Source organism: Danio rerio, chromosome 18 (assembly GCF_052040795.2).
Source record: "Danio rerio strain M-AB ecotype USA chromosome 18, GRCz13ab, whole genome shotgun sequence".
Lineage (NCBI taxonomy): Eukaryota > Metazoa > Chordata > Actinopteri > Cypriniformes > Danionidae > Danio > Danio rerio.
In genome coordinates, this window is record NC_141038.1 from 26077919 (window position 1) to 26098445 (window position 20527).

At 37.5% G+C, this 20527-nt stretch overlaps 1 protein-coding gene across 13 annotated transcripts in view; it reads right to left on the minus strand.

Moving 5' to 3' along the window:
* LOC147832830 (uncharacterized) overlaps positions 1–20527 on the minus strand; it is a 102700-nt gene that overhangs the window by 60889 nt on the left and 21284 nt on the right. For 5 of the 13 annotated variants that reach the window (XR_015514976.1, XR_015514978.1, XR_015514977.1 and 2 more), the window contains one exon: positions 16773–16881. The exons of 7 other annotated variants lie outside the window; for them this stretch is intronic. Coding sequence is in view for 2 of the 6 variants with exons in the window: in XM_087293183.1 (XP_087149309.1) it covers positions 16773–16881 (109 nt within the window). In the remaining 4 variants the exon portion in view is untranslated. Of the gene's footprint in view, positions 1–9520; positions 10302–16772; positions 16882–20527 lie in introns of those variants that run through there. One more of the 13 variants, XM_087293189.1, reaches the window with a different exon arrangement.

Consider the following 20527-nt stretch of genomic DNA (forward strand, 5'->3'; position numbering starts at 1 on the left):
ATACAGTAATTATAAGGACATTTGGTGGTCAGCCAATCACATGCCGCAATTTCATACACTCGCATACATAATTAATGAGGGGATGCAGTACCCAGTCCGGGCTACAGGGGCGCATGTCGAATACACACGTAATACACAAAATCAGGTTTATGTGAACTATAAAGTCATGTGGAGAAATTTTGGATTTGAGCTCTTCTACATCAAAGAAGCACTTCTACATTGCTAAAATTATGAGGACTCCGACCCTGTCCTCATAATTGAAAATGTCCTCATAGTGTGGCGTGTATTCATATGAAATGTCTTCATAAATCACATAAACCAACACACACACACACACACACACACACACACACACACACACACACACACACACACACACACACACACACACACACATTTTTTAAATCCAAAATAGGCTAGTTTTGGTAAAAACATGCACTCTACAAATTAAAGGGCCATGACACCCCCCACTTTCGGTTAAGGTCTATACCTCAGAATTGAGTGGGCATGGCCAGCAGGGGAGAAGGAACAGAGCGAACAACTGTAGTCAGTCGGCTCATAAAATGAGACAAAAACCGTGAGGAGACGCATGATTTTATAGCTTACAAAGTTAAAATGCAAAGAAATAAACAGTAATTTAATGCCCTGCTACATTTGTTATTCGTAATTTCATAGTCAGATAACCACAATTTATATCATTATAAAGATAATCGTGTTCCTGTAAACAGTAAATGAGGACTTTTCCCTCAATCCCCGAGTCTGAATCATAGGTCTGTATGCAGACTCAGTGCAGCAGGTCTCTTGCCCTGTCTATTTTAACCATTAGCCCTGTTGGTAATCTAGAGGATTTTGGCAAACACAGAAGCACGGCATTTGTCTAAATATGAAAGAACTCCTGATAAAAGACAACGTCCACCATTCTCCAATTCTCGTATTGCTCTCCCAACAAAAATGCTTGCTGCAAACAAACAGCTTTGCTGTATCGGCCCTGACAGCATCGCGGGGAAAAAACATGCAACAAACCCCGTGGATCATAGAAACAAACACATACAGCCCTTCATGAACAACTAAATACTGTGTGCCGTGGGTCCGTGTCTCACAACTTGTCATGATTAATTAAGAAGCCTGCTCTTCTAATAGGATAAGAAAACTCCGCTACGAGTAATAATGAGAAACCGACGCGTTATCTTTGCACTAACAGTTTTGCGCCACGTCGCCGATTTTGATCCTGCCCCAAAAATCATTTTAAACCCGGAAGCTGAAATTAGCTGACCAAAGCTCAAAATTATCCAGTTTTTCCCACAATTAAAGCCAACAGGTGCTAACAGGTTGACTGATGTTCAACACACACAAATCTGTTAAAATCTCAAAAAAACTACCTTTAAGTAAATTATATACAAATATTATAAATATTTCATATTCTACTCTAAAAAAACACTTACAGAAAGCTAACATGTATTCTAATCTCATATATAAATCATATAAATCGTTAATGGTTGTAATTCACAGTAGACAATTTATTAACAATTGAAAAAAAATCGTACTTAATAATAAAAATTATTGTTATTGTAATTAATAGTGTTTTTATTATTAATTTATACCTATTAATTTACCGTTATTAATTTATTATTATTATTATTAAGTACGTTATTGTTATTTTATATATTTTTTAAGTATACTTGTTCAACCTTGACACATTCAAACCAATAGGGATCTCCCGATACAACATTTTAACTTCTGATACGATACCGATATTGCAGCCTTTAGTACAAACCGATACTGATATAAATCCGATATCAGCACAAATAATAAATACTTTACTTTTACCTATTTCGTTGAGTGGAATGTATGAACAGCTAGATCAAACTGAGAACAAAAGTCAGCAACAGTTAGTATGGAAAAAAATGGCCAATTTATTAAATATTGGTTGCATAAATGTGAACTTTTTACATAAGAATATATAAAAAGGAATTAAAGAATACATATTAAGACCCTGAAAAATATCTTACTTGAATAAACAAAAATATATTTTTTTAAAGTGCAAAATACTAATTAAAGCTTACTTCAGCTATTTATTTTTTTACCATCAGCAAATGGTAGAAACAGTTAAAAGCAGGAACATGAGAGAAAAAAAAAAAGTTAATTGAACAACTGCTAAAAGTTTAGTGTCCAAAGTTTCAATTTCACACACAACTTCTTGATGAATTTTTGATCCAGTTGAGCTGAAAAATATCTTTCACACTGGGGTGCAGATGTAAGGTATTGTTAAGTAAATAAAAATGTGCAGCATGGTTAGTAAAAACATTTACATGATCAAACCTATTTTATCTGGGGCGAAGCAGTGGCACAGTAGGTAGTGCTGTCGCCTCACAGCAAGAAGGTCGCTGGTTCGAGCCTCGGCTCAGTTGGCGTTTCTGTGTAATGTTTGCATGTTCTCCCTGTGTTTGCTAGGTTTCCTCCGGGTGCTCCGGTTTCCCCCACAGTCCAAAGACATGCGGTACAGGTGAATTGGGTAGGCTTAATTGTCCGTAGTGTGTGAATGTGTGTGTGTGGATGTTTCCCAGAGGTGGGTTGCGGCTGGAAGGGCATCCGCTACGTAAAAACTTGCTGGATAAGTTTGCGGTTCATTCGGCTGTGGCGACCTCGGATTAATAAAGGGACTAAGCTGACAAGAAAATGAATGAATGAATGAATTAATCTATTTCATCTCTGTATCATAAGAATATTATGGCTGTATCAATGTTTCCAAACCTTATTAATTTAATCATAAAATATATTGCACAAATTATCTTTAACAAATACACTTGCTGTAGATGGATTAAAACCAACCTTTTCTCCACAGCACATGAAATAATGTGACTTTTAAGAATAATTTTATTTATCAAAATTCATTATATTTGCATAATATATTGCACAAATTCCAACTTACTGCCCACATGGGAAAAGTACGACAATGTAAATAGAGACAGAACTGCAAACTCATGTGCAAAACTGACACTGTTTATCAGAGCACTTTCTCTTTCTGGGCATTTTAAAGAAGAGTTAAACATGTAAATGCCTCTAAATAAATTTTCCTTCTGCCCCAAAAGTAATACCATTCTTTATTTAAAAATGTAATGGCCGTTAGCAACAAAGTGATTTCTTACTTTTATTTAACAGACCATTAAAACAACAAAAATGTTTAGCATTTAACACCTTTTACATGACACTTTTTCTTTCCAGTGTGTTCAAGTAAAAAAATTAAATAAAGAATAAGAAATCCACTATTTCACTCCTACTATCCATGTGCACCACTGACAGGTCAAATCTACTCCCTCTCTAACCTTGGTGCAACAGCCAAAGTTTGTGTATAAAGTAATGTAGAAACGCAGCTAAAGAAAGCAGAATCCGGGACATGTTAGGTGATTTAGAAATCTTGGCTGAATGCATTTTTTAAGTCTCAAATACAGAATATGTCCGGGAAAAGGAGGATGTATTGTCAACCTAAATAATGAGCTGGATCAGTCTATTTAGTATAAGGCTTTTCTTCTCCGTGTGTCCTCACGCTCTTCTCAACGCTAAAGTCAGAGCAGGTGTCCAGCGCGTCTCTGTGGGTCTGCACCAGCAGAGCATGCAAGTCCATGGCGGAGTATTCACATGCACACAAAACCGTGCCACTGAGGTGAAGTCTTATGTCTGGGAAGCGCTAATGTTAAATTAGGTATCACACTGGATGCACCACGACATGTCATGACCGAATTGAGGCTCGCATGATGTGTGCTACGTCGCCATTCGGTGCCTTGTGCTGCTTGGCAGTGTATACAAAACAATGTAAAGATCGCTTGACGTGAAGTAAATAAACCAGTAATGTTAGACATGTGCCGTTGTTGATAGCGTCAGCGTGTGCTACTGTCACAATATATTTCAATTGTAATACACCATAACTTAGTGTGAAGAGCATGTTAAATCTTAAGAGACTTTGCTAGCAAGCAGTGTTGTAATCACGTGGGCTTTGCCACTGGCTCTGGACATTGCTGGATAAAACAGCTGTAATGGAGTTGAGAGCGCATCGGACTGCTTATATCGGAGATTTTTCACGCAGTCCGATATAATTTTTTGGACGGATATCGGATGAATTTACGATATCAATATGGAACCGGGACATCCCTACAAACCACAGTAGAAATGTTCTAACCAACAGGACCATGTCATAGAGGCCTACATTTCTTAATAAATAACCAACTATAAATTAAAACCCTTAATGTATGGTATATTTTTGTTTTCACAAGCTTCGGAGATGCAACGTTAATTTCATTTTTAAATCACCCAAGGTTATTTTCCTAAATCACTTTTGTCATGAACGTTCAAATGTGTTTATTATGCGTTCAAAATGCATAAAAGTTTTTTTTTTTTTAAGTGCACTATGAAGGGATCGCAATAGTCAATATGAAGATTGCTAAAACTGAACTGTAAAGATACTTTAAAAGCAAATAAACACCTAAGAGAGATGACTTTAATGTTTTTTTTTTTTTAATCATTCATTCATTCATTCATTTTCTTGTCGGCTTAATCCCTTTATTAATCCGGGGTTGCCACAGCGGAATGAACTACCAACTTATCCAGCAAGTTTATACGTAGCGGATGCCCTTCCAGCCGCAATTTTTTTAATCATTCCAAGTTTAAATTTTACAATGTTCTAAATGAATGGGACATAGAGGGGATAACTGGGAATAGAACACAACCAGAAACTATGCTTCTAACTACAGCTCTAGAGGTGTAGTTGGAAACGTACAAGTTTGCCACGCAGCTCACGGTTGATTTGGGAAATGCCAAATCAACTGACTATGTTTGTAACGACAGAACTTGCGGCCTTAGTTGGCTAACAATGGTTTTTGGAAATGCACCCTGGTCGGTTCTGATGATAGGTATAACTTTTGGCTGCCTATATCACTCTAAATGTTTCTGGTCTGATCAATTAGCACACCTAAAAACATGACAATGATGTTCGACAGCCGTGATCAGCAAAATATCGAGTTTCATTCAATTCAGTGTGATCGTTAACGTTCTGCTCTCCAACATGGCCGACTGATGCATCATGAAAACACTCTATTAAAGCTGCTCACTGTAGGCGCATTTTCTCATTATAAACAGCTATAGAAGGAAACTTCCGAAAGTGCATCAAAGATCAATTTTCAGGGTGTGTCCAGGAGATATGGAAAAGTCTTGCAAAAGCTTGCCTGCATCTGTCACAAATAGCCTTTAACTCTGGGCGAAATGTAATCAAAAATTCCACCAATAGATTGAATATTATTCTTGAATTGCACAGCCACATGCCATTATTTTATATTGTAATCTTTTTTTTATGTTGGACATGATCTTGAGATAAAGCGAAGAGAAAAACAAACAACAGCAGAGAAAGGGAGGGTGTGTGTGAAAGAGAGATAGCAAGTTCTGTGGCAAAGCTCGTCACAGCGCAGGGTAATAAGGTCAATGCGAAAAACAACCCAGGGGCACATTTCCCAGTAAATGTGTGGAGCAGAAACACACACACACACACACACACACACACACACACACACACACACACACACACACACACACACACACACACACACAAAACATCGTACCAGCCTTATGCTGCAGAATCCAAACCCATCGAGTCAATTGCCAGAAAACATGACATGACCTTTCAGATTCACTGAGCATCAAGCGTGAGCGGGACTGGCGTGCTTTCCATCTCAGCGCACCCCATGCCTCCTCCGCCCACCCTGCAGCCCCCGGGCCCTCGACTCACCACAAATAATTACTCTCCTTCCAGTCCACTCTCTGCAAGGCATGGCCAAAAAAACTTGACTCTACACTTGACCCATCCATGTGTGCTTATACTATAGACCATTTACAACATATTCAGCATATGTATATAATAGAGTCTCAAAGTATTTCCTCGGGACATTTGTGGTAAAAGTCAAGAGCAATACTCTGTGTGGTGTACCAGAAGAGCATACTATGCTATATAAATTCATGACATGCAATAATCAATAATATGTAGAATTATTTTATTGAAATGCTTTTACAATGAGTTGTTACGAATATTTACCAGCATTTAAATATACATAATTATTATTATTATTATTATTATTATAGCATAATGTGTTAAAAAACATGTAAATAAAACCCCAGGGTTATGAATAATTTTGGGCTTGACTGTGATATAATATATAAATAATTATAATTAAAAACAATTATTACTATTTACATACAATATATATTTATTTTTTAATTTAAAGCATTCATCACAATCTAAATGTACTTAAAATATTTAATTATAACATAATATAATAATTACAATATAATATAATAATTAATAATACATGTAAATATAAACAATTACACAACCCCTTAAGATTTTTTATTTATTGTTGTTTTTTTGAGAAATAATTTTAAATGATTTAATAATCTTACTCAGTACTCACAAATATAATAATTTAGTATCACTTTTATAAAGCAATAAACATACAAATTACCAAAATTATTATTGTATTAAATTAATTTGTTTAATAAAATGCTATTAATATTTTACATGTATATGATTAGTGTCTTAAGCACTATATTATTTTTATTTATAGTAACTCTTGTAAATTATAGTGATGATATGAATCAAATTGGGTATGTATCTATGTAATGTAAATACATCTAATTATGTCCATATATAAATAAATGTTTTATAAAAAATATTTACATAATTATAGTTTACAATATAGTTTTTTTTTTACATTAAAAGAAAAAAAAAAAACTTTTTTAAAAATGCAAAACTTCTTTAAAGTGGCAAAATGGATAACAAGAATACTTTAAGTTTAATCAACAACTTCCACATTTCCACTGTGTACTTACAAGTATAATTTCAACAACACATTCACCATCAGTTTAACTCCTAATCTGATCACCTTGAGCAATAGCGTGTATTGGAGCAATATTGTTATTCATAGAAGGTGGATGATGGCCTTCCCCCAAACTCAATATTTTGTCTCTGAGCCACGACAACCCTTTTTGCTCTGATGTAATGTGACTACCACCTACTGGTGGAAAAACACGTCCCCAATGCCACCGTGCCTATTTCCCCATGCCACTAATCATCTGAGACACGTTCATCACAGCAGCCTCTTCAAGTGGCCAATTGTGTTTGTTTGTTTGTTTTCGCCTTACTACCCTAAGCAAAGTTGAAAGCAGCTACTGTAGCATGAACTCTTATCATGCCACCCGGCCATGATATCAAGTGCCAACATGCTGTGCCGTTCCTTTCTGGTTAATTACAAAAGCCAATCACGCACACCTCCCTCCTGAGAGCCTTTAGATTAAAGGATTTTATATGTAAAAAGGTTGCTATAAAGTCAAAAGCTTTTCCTGATCTGCTTGGCGGTGCTTTTAGTGTAATTTTCTATATGTACCAACACAGAGTCCGAAAACAGACGTTAAGCTCTTTAGAGGACTGACCCATGTTATCAATCTAATGAGGGAGGGGAGTTCGGTCAAGCAGCTTTTCCAAAGGCTATGCTCACCATGCCTGAAACATGGATCACTGACTCTGCTTGTGCTTCACAGTATGATAGTTTACCTCTGTCTGCTTCCACTGCTGTAGACAAAGGTAGCTTTGCCTTGGGGATTTTCAAACTTGGTCCAATGACTCGCAAAGTAACAAGTGCTTCTGCTTAGTGGAAGCTTCTGGAAGCAGGGATCACTGAGAGCCCAGAGTTTTGCTGTTGAAGGTCTTGGTCTTGATGAGAGGCCACTGAACTCAAACATGGCCGAGGGCTGGGTTCTTGACCCCGGAGTTTCTCTGTCGGAGTCGTGCGCAATTGCATTGCCTCGCCAGCCTTGACAGAGATCTCCTGCCCATGGTCAGCAGGCATGACCACACATTAGCCCTCATTATGTGTTGCAACATAGAGGAAGGTGAATTCAACGGGAAACTGCATTTGGAATCAAGTCATATTGTGTTCACTGAACTGAAGCCTGGATCATGTTGGGGGAAATTTTGGCAGAACAAGAGCGTCTTTTGTTCTTGTGCAGTTTTTGTATATTGTTCTACATTTAATATATATTTAATGCTATATTTTTATGTATGTAATCATACACATATACAGTAGTTAACATTTGAAGTGGATTAAAAACATATATATATATATATTATAAATATATATAAAATTTTATATATAAAATATTTTATATTATATATAAAATTTATATATATATATATATATATATATATATATATATATATATATATATATATATATATATATATATATATATATCTTTTATATAAACTATAAACTTATTAACACAAATATAAAAATTAACGCAAGAGTTCTGTCTGGTTCTTAAATCTGATTGGCTGATAGCCGTGCAATATTCTGTAATATTAGAATGCGTACAGCCTCCTCACCCCTGTGTATTACTCTGCTCACATAGAGTGACAGCTTATCATTGCAGCTGTTGGACAACATCATGTAATTTGGAGGCTTTTTTGTAGTTGTTTAGATTGCAACTATGCAGTTTATTTAAAGCAATAGTTACAATTTCAAATATTTATAATTTCGGAGATGCGAAAACATGAGGTAAAGGTGAATTGGGTAAGCTAAATTGTCCGCAGTGTACATGTGTGAATGAGTGTGTATGGATATTTCCCAGTGATGGGTTACAGCTGGAAGGGTATCCGCTGCGTAAAATATGTGCTGGATAAGTAGGTAGGTTTATTCCACCATGGTGACCACAGATTAATAAAGGGACTAAGCCAAAAAGACAAGCAGAGCAAAGGAAAGACAGTTGACATTGTCCATCCACAATATAGAGACCACAGAATAAGCTCTTAGAGGAGAAAACTACACTTAATTTCAAACTACAGCTGATCAAATCATTACTAAACTGGTAAGTGACATTCTAAGTCCATCTCTCTCTTTTGTGTGTTGTAGTGCTGTGTATATACCATTGTAATTGTATGGTATTGAGTGTAAGATGGGACTCACATATCAGGAATGTTTGTATTTTGTGTTGACCACTCTTTGTATAACTCTGAGATACTTTTGGGTTGGCCATCTGTTTGTTTCTAATGCATCTTTTGTTTTTGTTACTGCACACTAGTTCAGTAAACAGAACGACAGAAGAATTGCCCACATGTGTTTAGCATTTTTCCTTATTGCAAACACAACAATAATCTTGTAGTCTGCTTTGGCTTTTTTCCAGGGTAAATATTGTGATTTCGTGATTGCAACAGAGAAATACTGGGAAATCTCTGTAGACTGATGGCATTGCATGCGGTTCAGCTTCATAATCTTAAAATGTGAGCAAAATCACCTGTTTTGTCATCACTTTAGACATTACGCTAGCGAATCATTCAAATACTAGCTCTAAAGTGACATTGGTGAAGTAGCAACGGTTTCTGCTGTTCTGACATCAGCTGCAGATATGAATAAATGGCGGAAGAAAGTAGTTCCTCATACAAAAAACTCTCCTTGTTTGATCTTTTGTTTTATTATTTATTATTGTGATATGCTCCGGGCAGCGTGTGATGATTACATTGAAGCGTACTCAGATACCATTACATGCTTCCATCAGAAAATGCATAGAAGACGTGGTCCCAACAAAAACTGTCCGTATCTACCCCAACCAAAATCCATGGATCAATGGCGAAGTTCGAACAGCCCTATCAGTTTGAACATCCGCCTATAAATCCAGAAATGCTGAGGAACAAAAACAAGCAAATTACAACTTCAGGAAAACCATCAAAGCAGCATAACGTCAAAACAGAGACAAGGTAGAGGGTCCATTTTACCACAAGAATGCAAGGAGCATGTGTCAAGGACTTAATTACATCACAGACTTTAAAAGTGGCCCGCTTTGAAGCCCAGCACACACTGCACGCTCCCGTGGCCGATACCGAAACCGCCAGCACACTCTCTGTTTCTGTAGCAGACATCAGAAGATCTTTTCGTTGCATGAACATCAGGAAAGCTACGGGCCCAGATGGCATCCCTGGACGTGTACTTAAAGCATGCGCACACCAGCTAGCATGAGTTTTCACTGACATCTTTAACCTCTTGCTCTCTCGGCCTGTGGTTCCCACATGCTTTAAGACAGCTACTATTTTGCCCATACCGAAATCAGCTAAAACCACATGCTTGAATGACTGGCGTCCGATTGCTCTGAGACCCAAGCACATCTGCTCTGTGCTGCCCGCTCACACTGCCCCTTTGCAATTTGCATACAGAAATAATCGCTCCATTGATGATGCAATTGCTTTCACCTTGCACACTGCTCTGTCTCACCTGGAAAACAAAAACACATATGTGAGAATTACTCCCTCTACACACATGACTGTACAGCCAAACACAGCTCCAACGTCATCGTTAAATTTGCTGATGACACAACGGTGGTGGGCCTAATCACAGATAATGATGAGACGGCCTACAGAGAGGAGGAGCACACTCTGACGCAGTGGTGTGAGGAAAACCACCTCTCACTCAACATCAGAGAACACACCCCTATAACCATTAACGGGACACCAGTGAAGAGAGTCAGCACTTTTAAGTTTCTCGTAGTCCACATCGCTGAGGACATGGACTGCTCACACAGATGCAGTACTGAGGAAGGCACAACAACGTCTCTTCTTCCTCAGACGTCTCAGGAGGTTTGCAATGAGCCCCCACATCCTCCGCTCACTCTACACCTGCACTGTGGAGAGCATCCTGTCTGGCTGTATCACTACCTGGTATGGACATAGCACCAGCATCAATCGCAAAATCCTACATAGGATTGTGCGAACTGCTGGACGCGTAGTAGGAGGTGGGCTTCCCTCCCTCCAGGACATCTACACCAGGCGGTGCATGAGGAAAGCCAAGAGAATCATCAGCGACTCCAGCCCACCCAAGCCATAGACTTTTCTCTCTGCTACCCTCAGGCAGACGGTTCCGCAGCATCCGGTCATGCACTAACTGGCTGAAGGAAAGTTTCAACCTCACACAGACTCTTCCATATCCCTCACTGCACACCATCAATATGTAGCATGCACTGCAGTTTAACCAATCCATACTGGAAACAATACTGACTACAACTATATGGACACCTATTTATTGTACAATAAATTTCAATTTTACATTGTCCTGTTTTTCTTTTTCTTTTTTTTTCTTTTTTGAGGAGTATGCTGCTGTATTTTGCACTGTCATTGTATTTGCACTGTATGTTTTTTTGCACTGTCATTTTATTTGCACTGTCTGTATTTTGCATTGTCGTTGCATTTTTATTGTTTGTATGTTGCACTGTCATTGTATTTTCACTGTCTGTATTTTGCACTGTCTGGAGCCAGCACCTAAGCTTTTCACTCATCATAGCACACATGCTGCTGATGATGTGACAATAAAAGTGATTTGATTTGATATTTACACTATTATGCAGTCGAACTGTTGTACAAATGCAATATCACACTTGTAGCAGTGTTATATGGCTGTATATTGTCTCTGGTGGGACACTAAGACCTCCCATCAGTGCCGATATACAGCCATATCACACTGCTATGAGTGTGACATTGCTCATATACACACTCACACGCAGACGCACACATTCACGCATTCATGCACACACGCACACACGCACGCACGCACGCACACACACACACACACACACACACACACACACACACACACACACACACACACACACACACACACACACACACACAGTCAGTCAGTCATAAGCCACTTTACTATCTGTTTACAAAACGAGGTGGGGAGGAGGTTAAAATCCACAGTTTGCTTACATAGCTGGTAGCAGGTTATGTATAAACTAGCACAAAATTCATCCACAAATACACACACATATTACAAAAATGACAATTTCATCCAATGCCACCTTTATTAACAAAACTTGTGGCCATAGTTGGCTAGCAATGCTTTTGTTTAATGCAGGCCATAATAGAATAGCATTTCATATAACTTAGTATTTCATATTTCAAATAGTGTAAATGTAAAATTGCAATAAATCATTTCATTCTACTGTAGATCCTTAAATATTTAAATATAATTAAATATTTAATATATTTAAATATATACTTATTTTTTATAGTAGATTACTATACAATTAAAAGGGCAAAGATGTTTGTAGACATTAAATCCGTTTTTATTCTGTACAGTAGCATAATGGATATAGCAGTGTACATTAGCTTGTGTCCTATCATATTTGTCTCCACTAGACAGTTTGAATAAATAAAAAGTACAGTTTTCAAAAAGAAAAGGTGGGGGGGGGGGGGGGGGGGGTGGGGGGGGGCAAATAATGACAGAACTAGAATTTGTGCCAGAACTATCCTGTTAAAGTAGCAAATGAGGAGGAAAATGCAGTAAGCGTGTATGCCTTTTTCCGATACACATTTCTTTGATGAGATTGTTGCATACGTTATTGTTTTTGTAATCTCCCATTGCCCTTTGATCCCGTCCTGATAGACTAACCTCTGATAAGCACGGATTTTATATGACCCAACCAACCACGTCAAGCACATTTATTCTCCTTTTCATCCTGCCTGTTCCATCCTGACATTCATCCACCGCCCCCAAATCCTAAGTCATTCCGCAACATGATGTTTCCAAACTCTTTGGCACTCAGCAGGAGGGATTCAACAAGTTTCTTTTATTTAGCAAAAGAAAATGATTGGACCTTGCGGGGGCAAGCTTCAGACCACGTCAATCCTATTTCATGGAGGAAATATCCTCTTTCCCTCCTGTAAAGTTGATTTGAAGTCATAGTTAAGATCACTCTCTTTGAGTCTGGGTCAGACCAATTTACCACCTGGAGAGGAGGGTAGGTTTGGGGGGTGTCCGTTTTTAATTGGGGGACTCACATGGTACCACGATGCCATATCCTTTGGGCACTATGTCTGTCTTTGTGCTGGGCTCCAGCCACAGGAAATCCCTCACCTCATTAAGAGAGAAGAAAGATTAATTGACCAGTTCACTAACTTCCAGCCCCAGGACTTGATCAACTTTGTAAAGGAACTCGCCAATTAGACCTTAGCCCAGCGTGATGCCTTCTTTAAACCAGGAGTAATCCTTTTTATTATCATTATTCTGAGCAATCATCTGTGGGGATAAAGATTTGCTCCCTTATTTGCAGGCCTTGATTTACAGCCAAGTTGCATTTATTTTCAGTCCTATAACGTCAAAGGACATCACCCTAAAATGAATGTACACACTGGGGAAAGCAATCACATTAGCGAAAACAAGTTGATGCAATAAATCCAAAGAAGGAAGCAATAAAGACCACCGACCACTTTGATGGGCCACCATCCAAAACTCTGGCTGGTTCAGAGACTTCTGTTTTGACCTGGAAACATGCTCCTCTATGTTCAAATCTTCATGTGAACAAACAGTAGGCCAAGCAACTTCATACAGGAGAGTTGTTATCGCACCCCAGGAGGCCTAAAATATGAATTTAATACAAGTTGTGAAGGTGGCTGGGTCCTGTCTACACCACAGAGAGTTATATATCAGAGCGGACCAGGTCAGCAACACAGTAAGCCCATTACAAATTTAACAACCCAGTGTCTATGGAAAAACCCCATGTGGTGATCTCCGCCATTTCTCAACAAAAGGCCAGGCCAATTTCCTCTGGTAAACTGCTAGATTGATGTGACACTTTTGGCTCCAATTAACCTTAAAAGTGAACGTTCTTCTCCAGCCTCCCTTGCTGAAGAAATTTGCTTTATTTATTTATTTCTTTTCTCAAAGTATCTTCTATTCACAGGATCACAAAGAAGTATGGAGCAATCTGTTTCCTTACCTACCGAACTTTCTTTTTCTTTTATTTTATTCCGGCCAGCCTAAAACATTTGCATGAAACACATTTCGTTAGACATTAAGAACACCAAAGTCCAGTATAAAAAAAGCTATATATATATATATATATATATATATATATATATATATATATATATATATATATATATATATATATATACATATATATATATATATATATATATCAGAGGTCGCGTTAACCGAATATTTTCTGTCATTGATTTTTTTCAGCAGTCACGGAAAAATTTGAAGGTGATCCGTAATTTTGATGGATATTGCTGTGGGGGATCTATTTAATTTGTAGCTAACTGTAGTTCCCACTTCTGTCCAGCTGATGGCGATTACCCTTGTTTTGTCTTTTTGCTTTGCTATCCCTTTGCTGCGTACAGTTGCAAAAATCTCACAGCAGCTGAGTGCGAGAAGTTTCTTTAAATGGCCAAATAGTTGTGATATTAATAATAAAAGTGAAAAAAGAGGAAGTGATGCAGTGGACGATAAAAAACAAACAGACAAAAATCCTCAGTCACCGACAGCTGTTGTTTACTGGCCAACCAAGCGGCAACAAGGAGGTCAGGTGGTTAGGAGTGAATTGTGAGCACCATGCACTACAGAACGCAGAGGGGTGAAGACGCACCCCTAGTGGAGAAGGAGCATGTTCTGCAGTATTTTTTCCCGGTGAAACGTGCTTGCAAGACCGGGAAATCCCACATTCAGAAAATCCAGCAAACTTCTGATCACTTCCTTAGGAGAAATGTTTACTAACTACAAAACGCTGCCTGAAGTGGCGCTACCGAGATAGCAGGTAGTAATCGGCCCGAGCTCGGCTGCCCTTCGGCTCCTGTTCCGACTCAGCATCGGCGAGTGTTATCTGGGCTGAGTATGACCCGCAGCTCGCTCCCGCACATGCGTTTGTGATGCGGCTGTAAAGCACTGGCCCAATTCCTGTTAACTATATCGGGCCCGAGTCTGTCTGTAGAGTCCTGCCCACTTCTGGCAAGGACTCTCCAGTGTGGCAGCAGAACAGCCTCCAGAACAAATTTAGATATGATGAAGATATGAGGTAAGGCAGATATGAGTTTTTGTTCATTTGTCAAATAAACAAATGAATAATTTAGCCTATATGCTTGTCGTGCAAGTTCACTATTAAAATATGAATGAAAAAAGCGATTAGAAAATATGCAAATTAATTGACAGTCAATAATATGACGGAATTTTTACAACCCTCTCCGTCAAAATGTTGGACTATGAGAAAGTCTTACACGACCTCTGATATATATCTATATCTATATATATATATATATATATATATATATATATATATATATATATATATATATATATATATATATATATATATATAAACAATGCTATATAGCAAAAATTACATAAGCAAGATGGCTACAAATGTGAGATGTTTATACAACTGTTTAATACTAGAACCGCCAAAGGTCGCTGTATGCCAAAATCGCCAGATTTAGATTTACTCTGATATAATAACTTTTTTTCTCCAGACTCTCCATCATTGATTGCATTTTATGCTTTAATAGCTCTAAAAAATTGCCTTCTTTTAGTCATTGTGACTTTAATAATTTATTAATTTTTTAAGTGATTATTCACAGTTTTTTTTAGTGAGTGAAATTCAAAGTAAAAGTCACTGGTGTGTAATTTCAAACAAGCAGTGCATAAACATAGAAGGTATATTTTTTATCTTTTTTATAGATGGTAAATTTGACCTGGCACTTCAAATGTCCCACTTTTTATTCTATTTATATCTAAACAATTTTTAATATCTGGGAATTGTAAATAAGGCAATTTTTGTAAAAGTCAATGACTGGGAGGTTTGAATGCTTTTTTTTAGGGTCTGTAATGTACATTTAAATAACAGTGATGGGTAAAATTAACCCCATGGCGGTTCTAAAACAAACACAAACAAACAAACAAACACATTAATATAGAAAAAGCTATTTTTGAATTGTAATAAATCTATGTTTTTGTACAGCATGTTTATTAAGTTTTTTTTTTTTTTTAAATACATGATGCCAATCAGTCTAATGTAAAGAGTCCTTTCTTTCTTGAATTAATTTCAAACAATTGCTAAGTGGATAATTCAATAACTTAATCATTAATAGGCCCACATGGAATCTGCGCGCAGAATTCTGCAGATTTTCTGCAGAATTACGCAGATTTTTAGCCCATCATTAATTCTGTTTAGTTATTTGAGTAAATGTAAATCTAAATTTATTCAGTTTTTAAATTAATTACAGCAATATTATTGACTAATATGAAAATGTTAATCTGATTTTTGTACAATGCAGTTTGTAAAGTAATATTTTCTGTCTTTTAGTAAATATATTATATGAGAGACTTGCTTTGTATTATTAAAAAGGTATTAATTTTTTATTTCACATATTAAGGTTTTAGTTATGATACTCCCAAAATTATTCAGCAGAAATCTGCAAATTTTTACCAAAATTTTCTGCTATTCTGTCTGGCTCTATTTATTAGTACTTAGCTCACTAATACAGGCTCCTTCTGATTACGTACCCCTATATACATTTCTGGAGAGAGCAAAATTTGCCACGGGAGCTACTTTTTTTGCAATTTTTGTTTTCCCAAATCCACCAGAGGTCACTGTGTACATTTTTTTAGATTTCAAATTTCTCTTGCGAGTGCCATTCGCGCATGCTGCTCTCATGTAAATCCACCAGAAACCGCAGTCTACTGACTGACTGACCAACTGACCAATCCCCCTACCCTCACCTTTCCCTAAACCCAACCAATAGAGTTTTAAAAAGCGCAGATTGACCCGCCCACCCTCTTCCCTAAAATCAAACAGTGTTTTAAAAAGAAATCCAGAAAAAGAAAAGCCGCCTGATATTTACTACATTTTCAAATTTACCACATTCTCAACCTGTTATTTCCTTATTTATTTTTTATCTTTTGTGTTTGCCTTACTGGAGCTTTCTGGAATCGTTCTTCGCCGAACTTGAAGCCTGTAGTTGTAGTCAACACCAGACAAACTGGTAACATCAGAAAAGTCGTCCATAGGGAGGTAAGCGGTCAGCTGGTAAGCAAGAAAAGAAACCGTGTCATATCGCCTCAAAGCAGAAATGTTTATAGGCCTACTTTTTAAAATGAGCCTATGCTGCTTTTTTCCTATTCATAAAATGTAAACAATTTGTACTTGCATTCCTTAGTGCAACGTGCTGTTAAACAGTGTTCAATTATTCAAAATGTTTAATTATAGTGTTTTTGTAGTAAAAGCGCATAAAAAGGCCTGGATTTTGTTTATTTGTCCAGTTGAAAAGATCAATTTTTAAAATTGTTCTCTTGATACTAAAGCAATATTCTTAATTACAATATTTTTGCTCTTCCAACATTATATTAGTTTTATATTATTATATTGCTTTTACAGCAAATTCATTAAACATTCACAAAGTAATTACAAAAAGTAATTTGTTTGTTTCATTGCTGAATGAATCAGTGTTTTTGAACAAATCAATTAAAAAAGTATGAATGCAGCCTTTAATACATTTGAGTACATAAGCGTTGAGATGTATTATCAACTTCCACTTGAAGAGATCAAAAGTGGACAATTTTAAACCTGAACTGAGCCTGTATTGTTCAAATGTGATTGAATTATTTATAATGTGTCTTAATGCCAGGTGTAAATGGTGTCATATATTGCAAAATACACAGTTGGTTTGAGTTTCATTCATTAAAGGCGCAGTAGGTGATTGTCTTCAGAAGCATTCTTTGTTGTGCTGGTTGAAAGTCTCTTCACAGTCTAATAGTAATGATTAAAGTAAACAATGTAAATGTATTTATATGTATTTTTATGTTCTGGGTAAGGCATAAAACTAAAAAATGTTTATCCAATTAAATCTCTCATAATTCGATAAGTAACTCAAACTGTCAGTCAACAAATGCAGATTTGGGCTTTTGCGCATCTCTTGTCACTCATATCCGCCAGTAGCGTGTGCATGCCTGCCGTGCGTGCACGCCTAGATGAGTGACACGTGCACGCGAGACTGTAAGTTGCGGCAAAATCAAATGCTGAATTGAAACTTTTTAAACTACTGAATCAGTATTGGAGTTACTTTTGCACCTGAAGTAAGGATGACACTACACCATGGCTGAAGTATTCTGTTAGAGAGGTAATGTTCTGTTTTAAAACTATATTAGTTACACAGAGCTGATGTAGAGTGTATTGTGTTATGAATGGGTTCTATGCACAGACGTGTTGTTCAGCCACTGAAATCTCCCAGTGGAAACTAGATGTGACTATTTTTAGTTTCATAAGGGAGCTTTAACAGCATTTAGGATGTAGATTTATATTCAATTTAACAACAAAACATCAGTAAATAACGCTATTCCGCCTAGCCTGCTTGCTGAGCTGAAGTTGCTTTTATATTCACATTGGGTCATTTCTGAACAATGACAGCCTGTGACGCGCTCCCAATATTGTTTACCGATACTCTGAATATTCAGTCTAAAATATCATGTAAGTGTAACTTAGTAATAGTGAAATTCCTGCACGCCGCCCGGCCAACCACTACATACATTTTTAACTGGCGATTGACCTGGGTTGTCTGCTGTTGTGTCGCGGTGAGCGCGCTCGTGATTTAATGAGGCTTTGAAACACAGTCCCTCCCTGCTGTCCAAAACTAATATGCTATCCGATTAGCATTTTGGCAGATCACCTACTGAACCTTTAACTTTCCTCCGGTTGAGTCCCTGGTTTAGTCCCAGCTCCCTGAATCCACAGCCAAATAAACCCCAACTTATCCAGCATGTGTTTCACACAGCAGATGCCTTTCCAGCCGCAACTCAGTACTGGGAAACACTCATATACTGTCACATTCACACACACTCATACACTAAGGCTAATTTAGTTTATTCAATTCACCTATTGATCTCATGCTTCACGTACGAGTGGGCGCAGCCATTTGAATCTTTTTGGCCCAAGACTTCCGGTCTCATTCTCTTCCATTCGTTTTTAGACGTTAAAAACAGCTTATTCTTCTGCTTGATGTAGCAAACTGATATTTTCTTTTTATATTATTCAACGTTGTCTGTATAGGCATAAACACACTTGTTTGTAGAGCAAGTAGTTTGACTGTTTTCTGCCATTTATTATTATTACTAGTCTTTTCTCCTTTAGGCAACTGAATCAGAAGTTCAAAAACAATCACAAAAATGAGCGCACTTCCGTATCGCAGAATAAGGTCAATAGCGCATGTCTTTGGATTGTGGGGGAAACCAGAGAACCCCGAGGAAACCCACGCCAACATATCAATCTACAATTGTTAAATTCTTATTTATAATTGTGAATACTTTAATTGCTACTATTTATTGACATTTAGTGTTATATTATTTTCATGTCTACTAAAATAAAAATATATATTTTTTTGTCCAATAAGTTGCTTTTCACATGACAGTTATTTTACCATAGTCATTGGATTTTTTCCCATCATGCCCAACAACTCATACTTGTGCTGCAGTCACTTTATAAAAGTTAAAATGTGTGCTACACAATTCTCTGCCCTCAGCTAGGTGCTTCGATAACGAGGCCTCAGTCATTTAGCAATGTGTTATGGCTTTTTAACTCAAGGCGATGGAGATGTCACATGCAGCAAGGTGCCAGGAATATGGTGCTGCCAACACCTGTCGTCTCTGAAGAAGGTAATGCCGCTAATAGCAGCCCTACTTCTGCATCCGCAACACACATACACACACACACACATACACAAAATGCTGGACATGTGAAAATGCCCACACACAGACACACACACATGCTGTTTGAGTATAAGATAACAGAAGGCTGCATATGTCATCCTCACTTACTTCAGGAGTTCATTATGAAACTGCTTCTAGGTAGGCCTCTGTATTAAGGCTCTTTCTCTTATCATTTTGGAAGGTCTATACGGGTCAACGAGCACAACTGGTTGATATTTTTGGTCGCAATTAACCTTCAGTTTGACTTCCGGTGAATGGTTTGTGTTGTTAATTTTTATTATTCATTCATTTTCCTTTGTCTTAGTCACTGATTATCAGGGGTCACCACAGGAGAATGAACAGACAACTAATCTGCCATATTTTTTTATGCAACCAATGCCCTTACGGCCGCAACCATGCTGGCAAACACCCATACACTCTCTAATTCACACACACTCATACACTCTGGGCAAGTTTTAGTTTAATTTCCTACTGAACTTTAGTCAGGTACATCAACAACAGGACTTGCCAGATACCTCTACAACACTACATCAACTATGATTATCACCTACATTCCTGTCCAGCATCAATACCCAAAATGACCACCAGCCCAATTTCAAAACTATCTGGAGTTTACTAGAACTATGTTAAGCTGCGTTGACACAATCTGCATTGTAAAAAGTGCTATGTAAACAAACATGAATTAAATTGAATTTAACCCAAGATGGCCGGCAGACCAGACCCACTTCCAAAATTGGCATCAGTCCTGAGTCTGGCCCATCATGGCTTATATTTCTGAGTCCTCACTCTCAAGAACTACTGAGCCCTCACCCTTGCTCTCAAGCCTGCTAATCTCTCAGACTCATGCCCACCTAAGCTATCACTCTCAAGTGCCTTGTATTCAGCTGCCCTCTCCTTGTCAGCTCCTCTGCCCATCCTCTTTGGTTTGTGTTGGTTGGTTCTCTCACTCGTGTAACTTCTCCCTTCCTTTA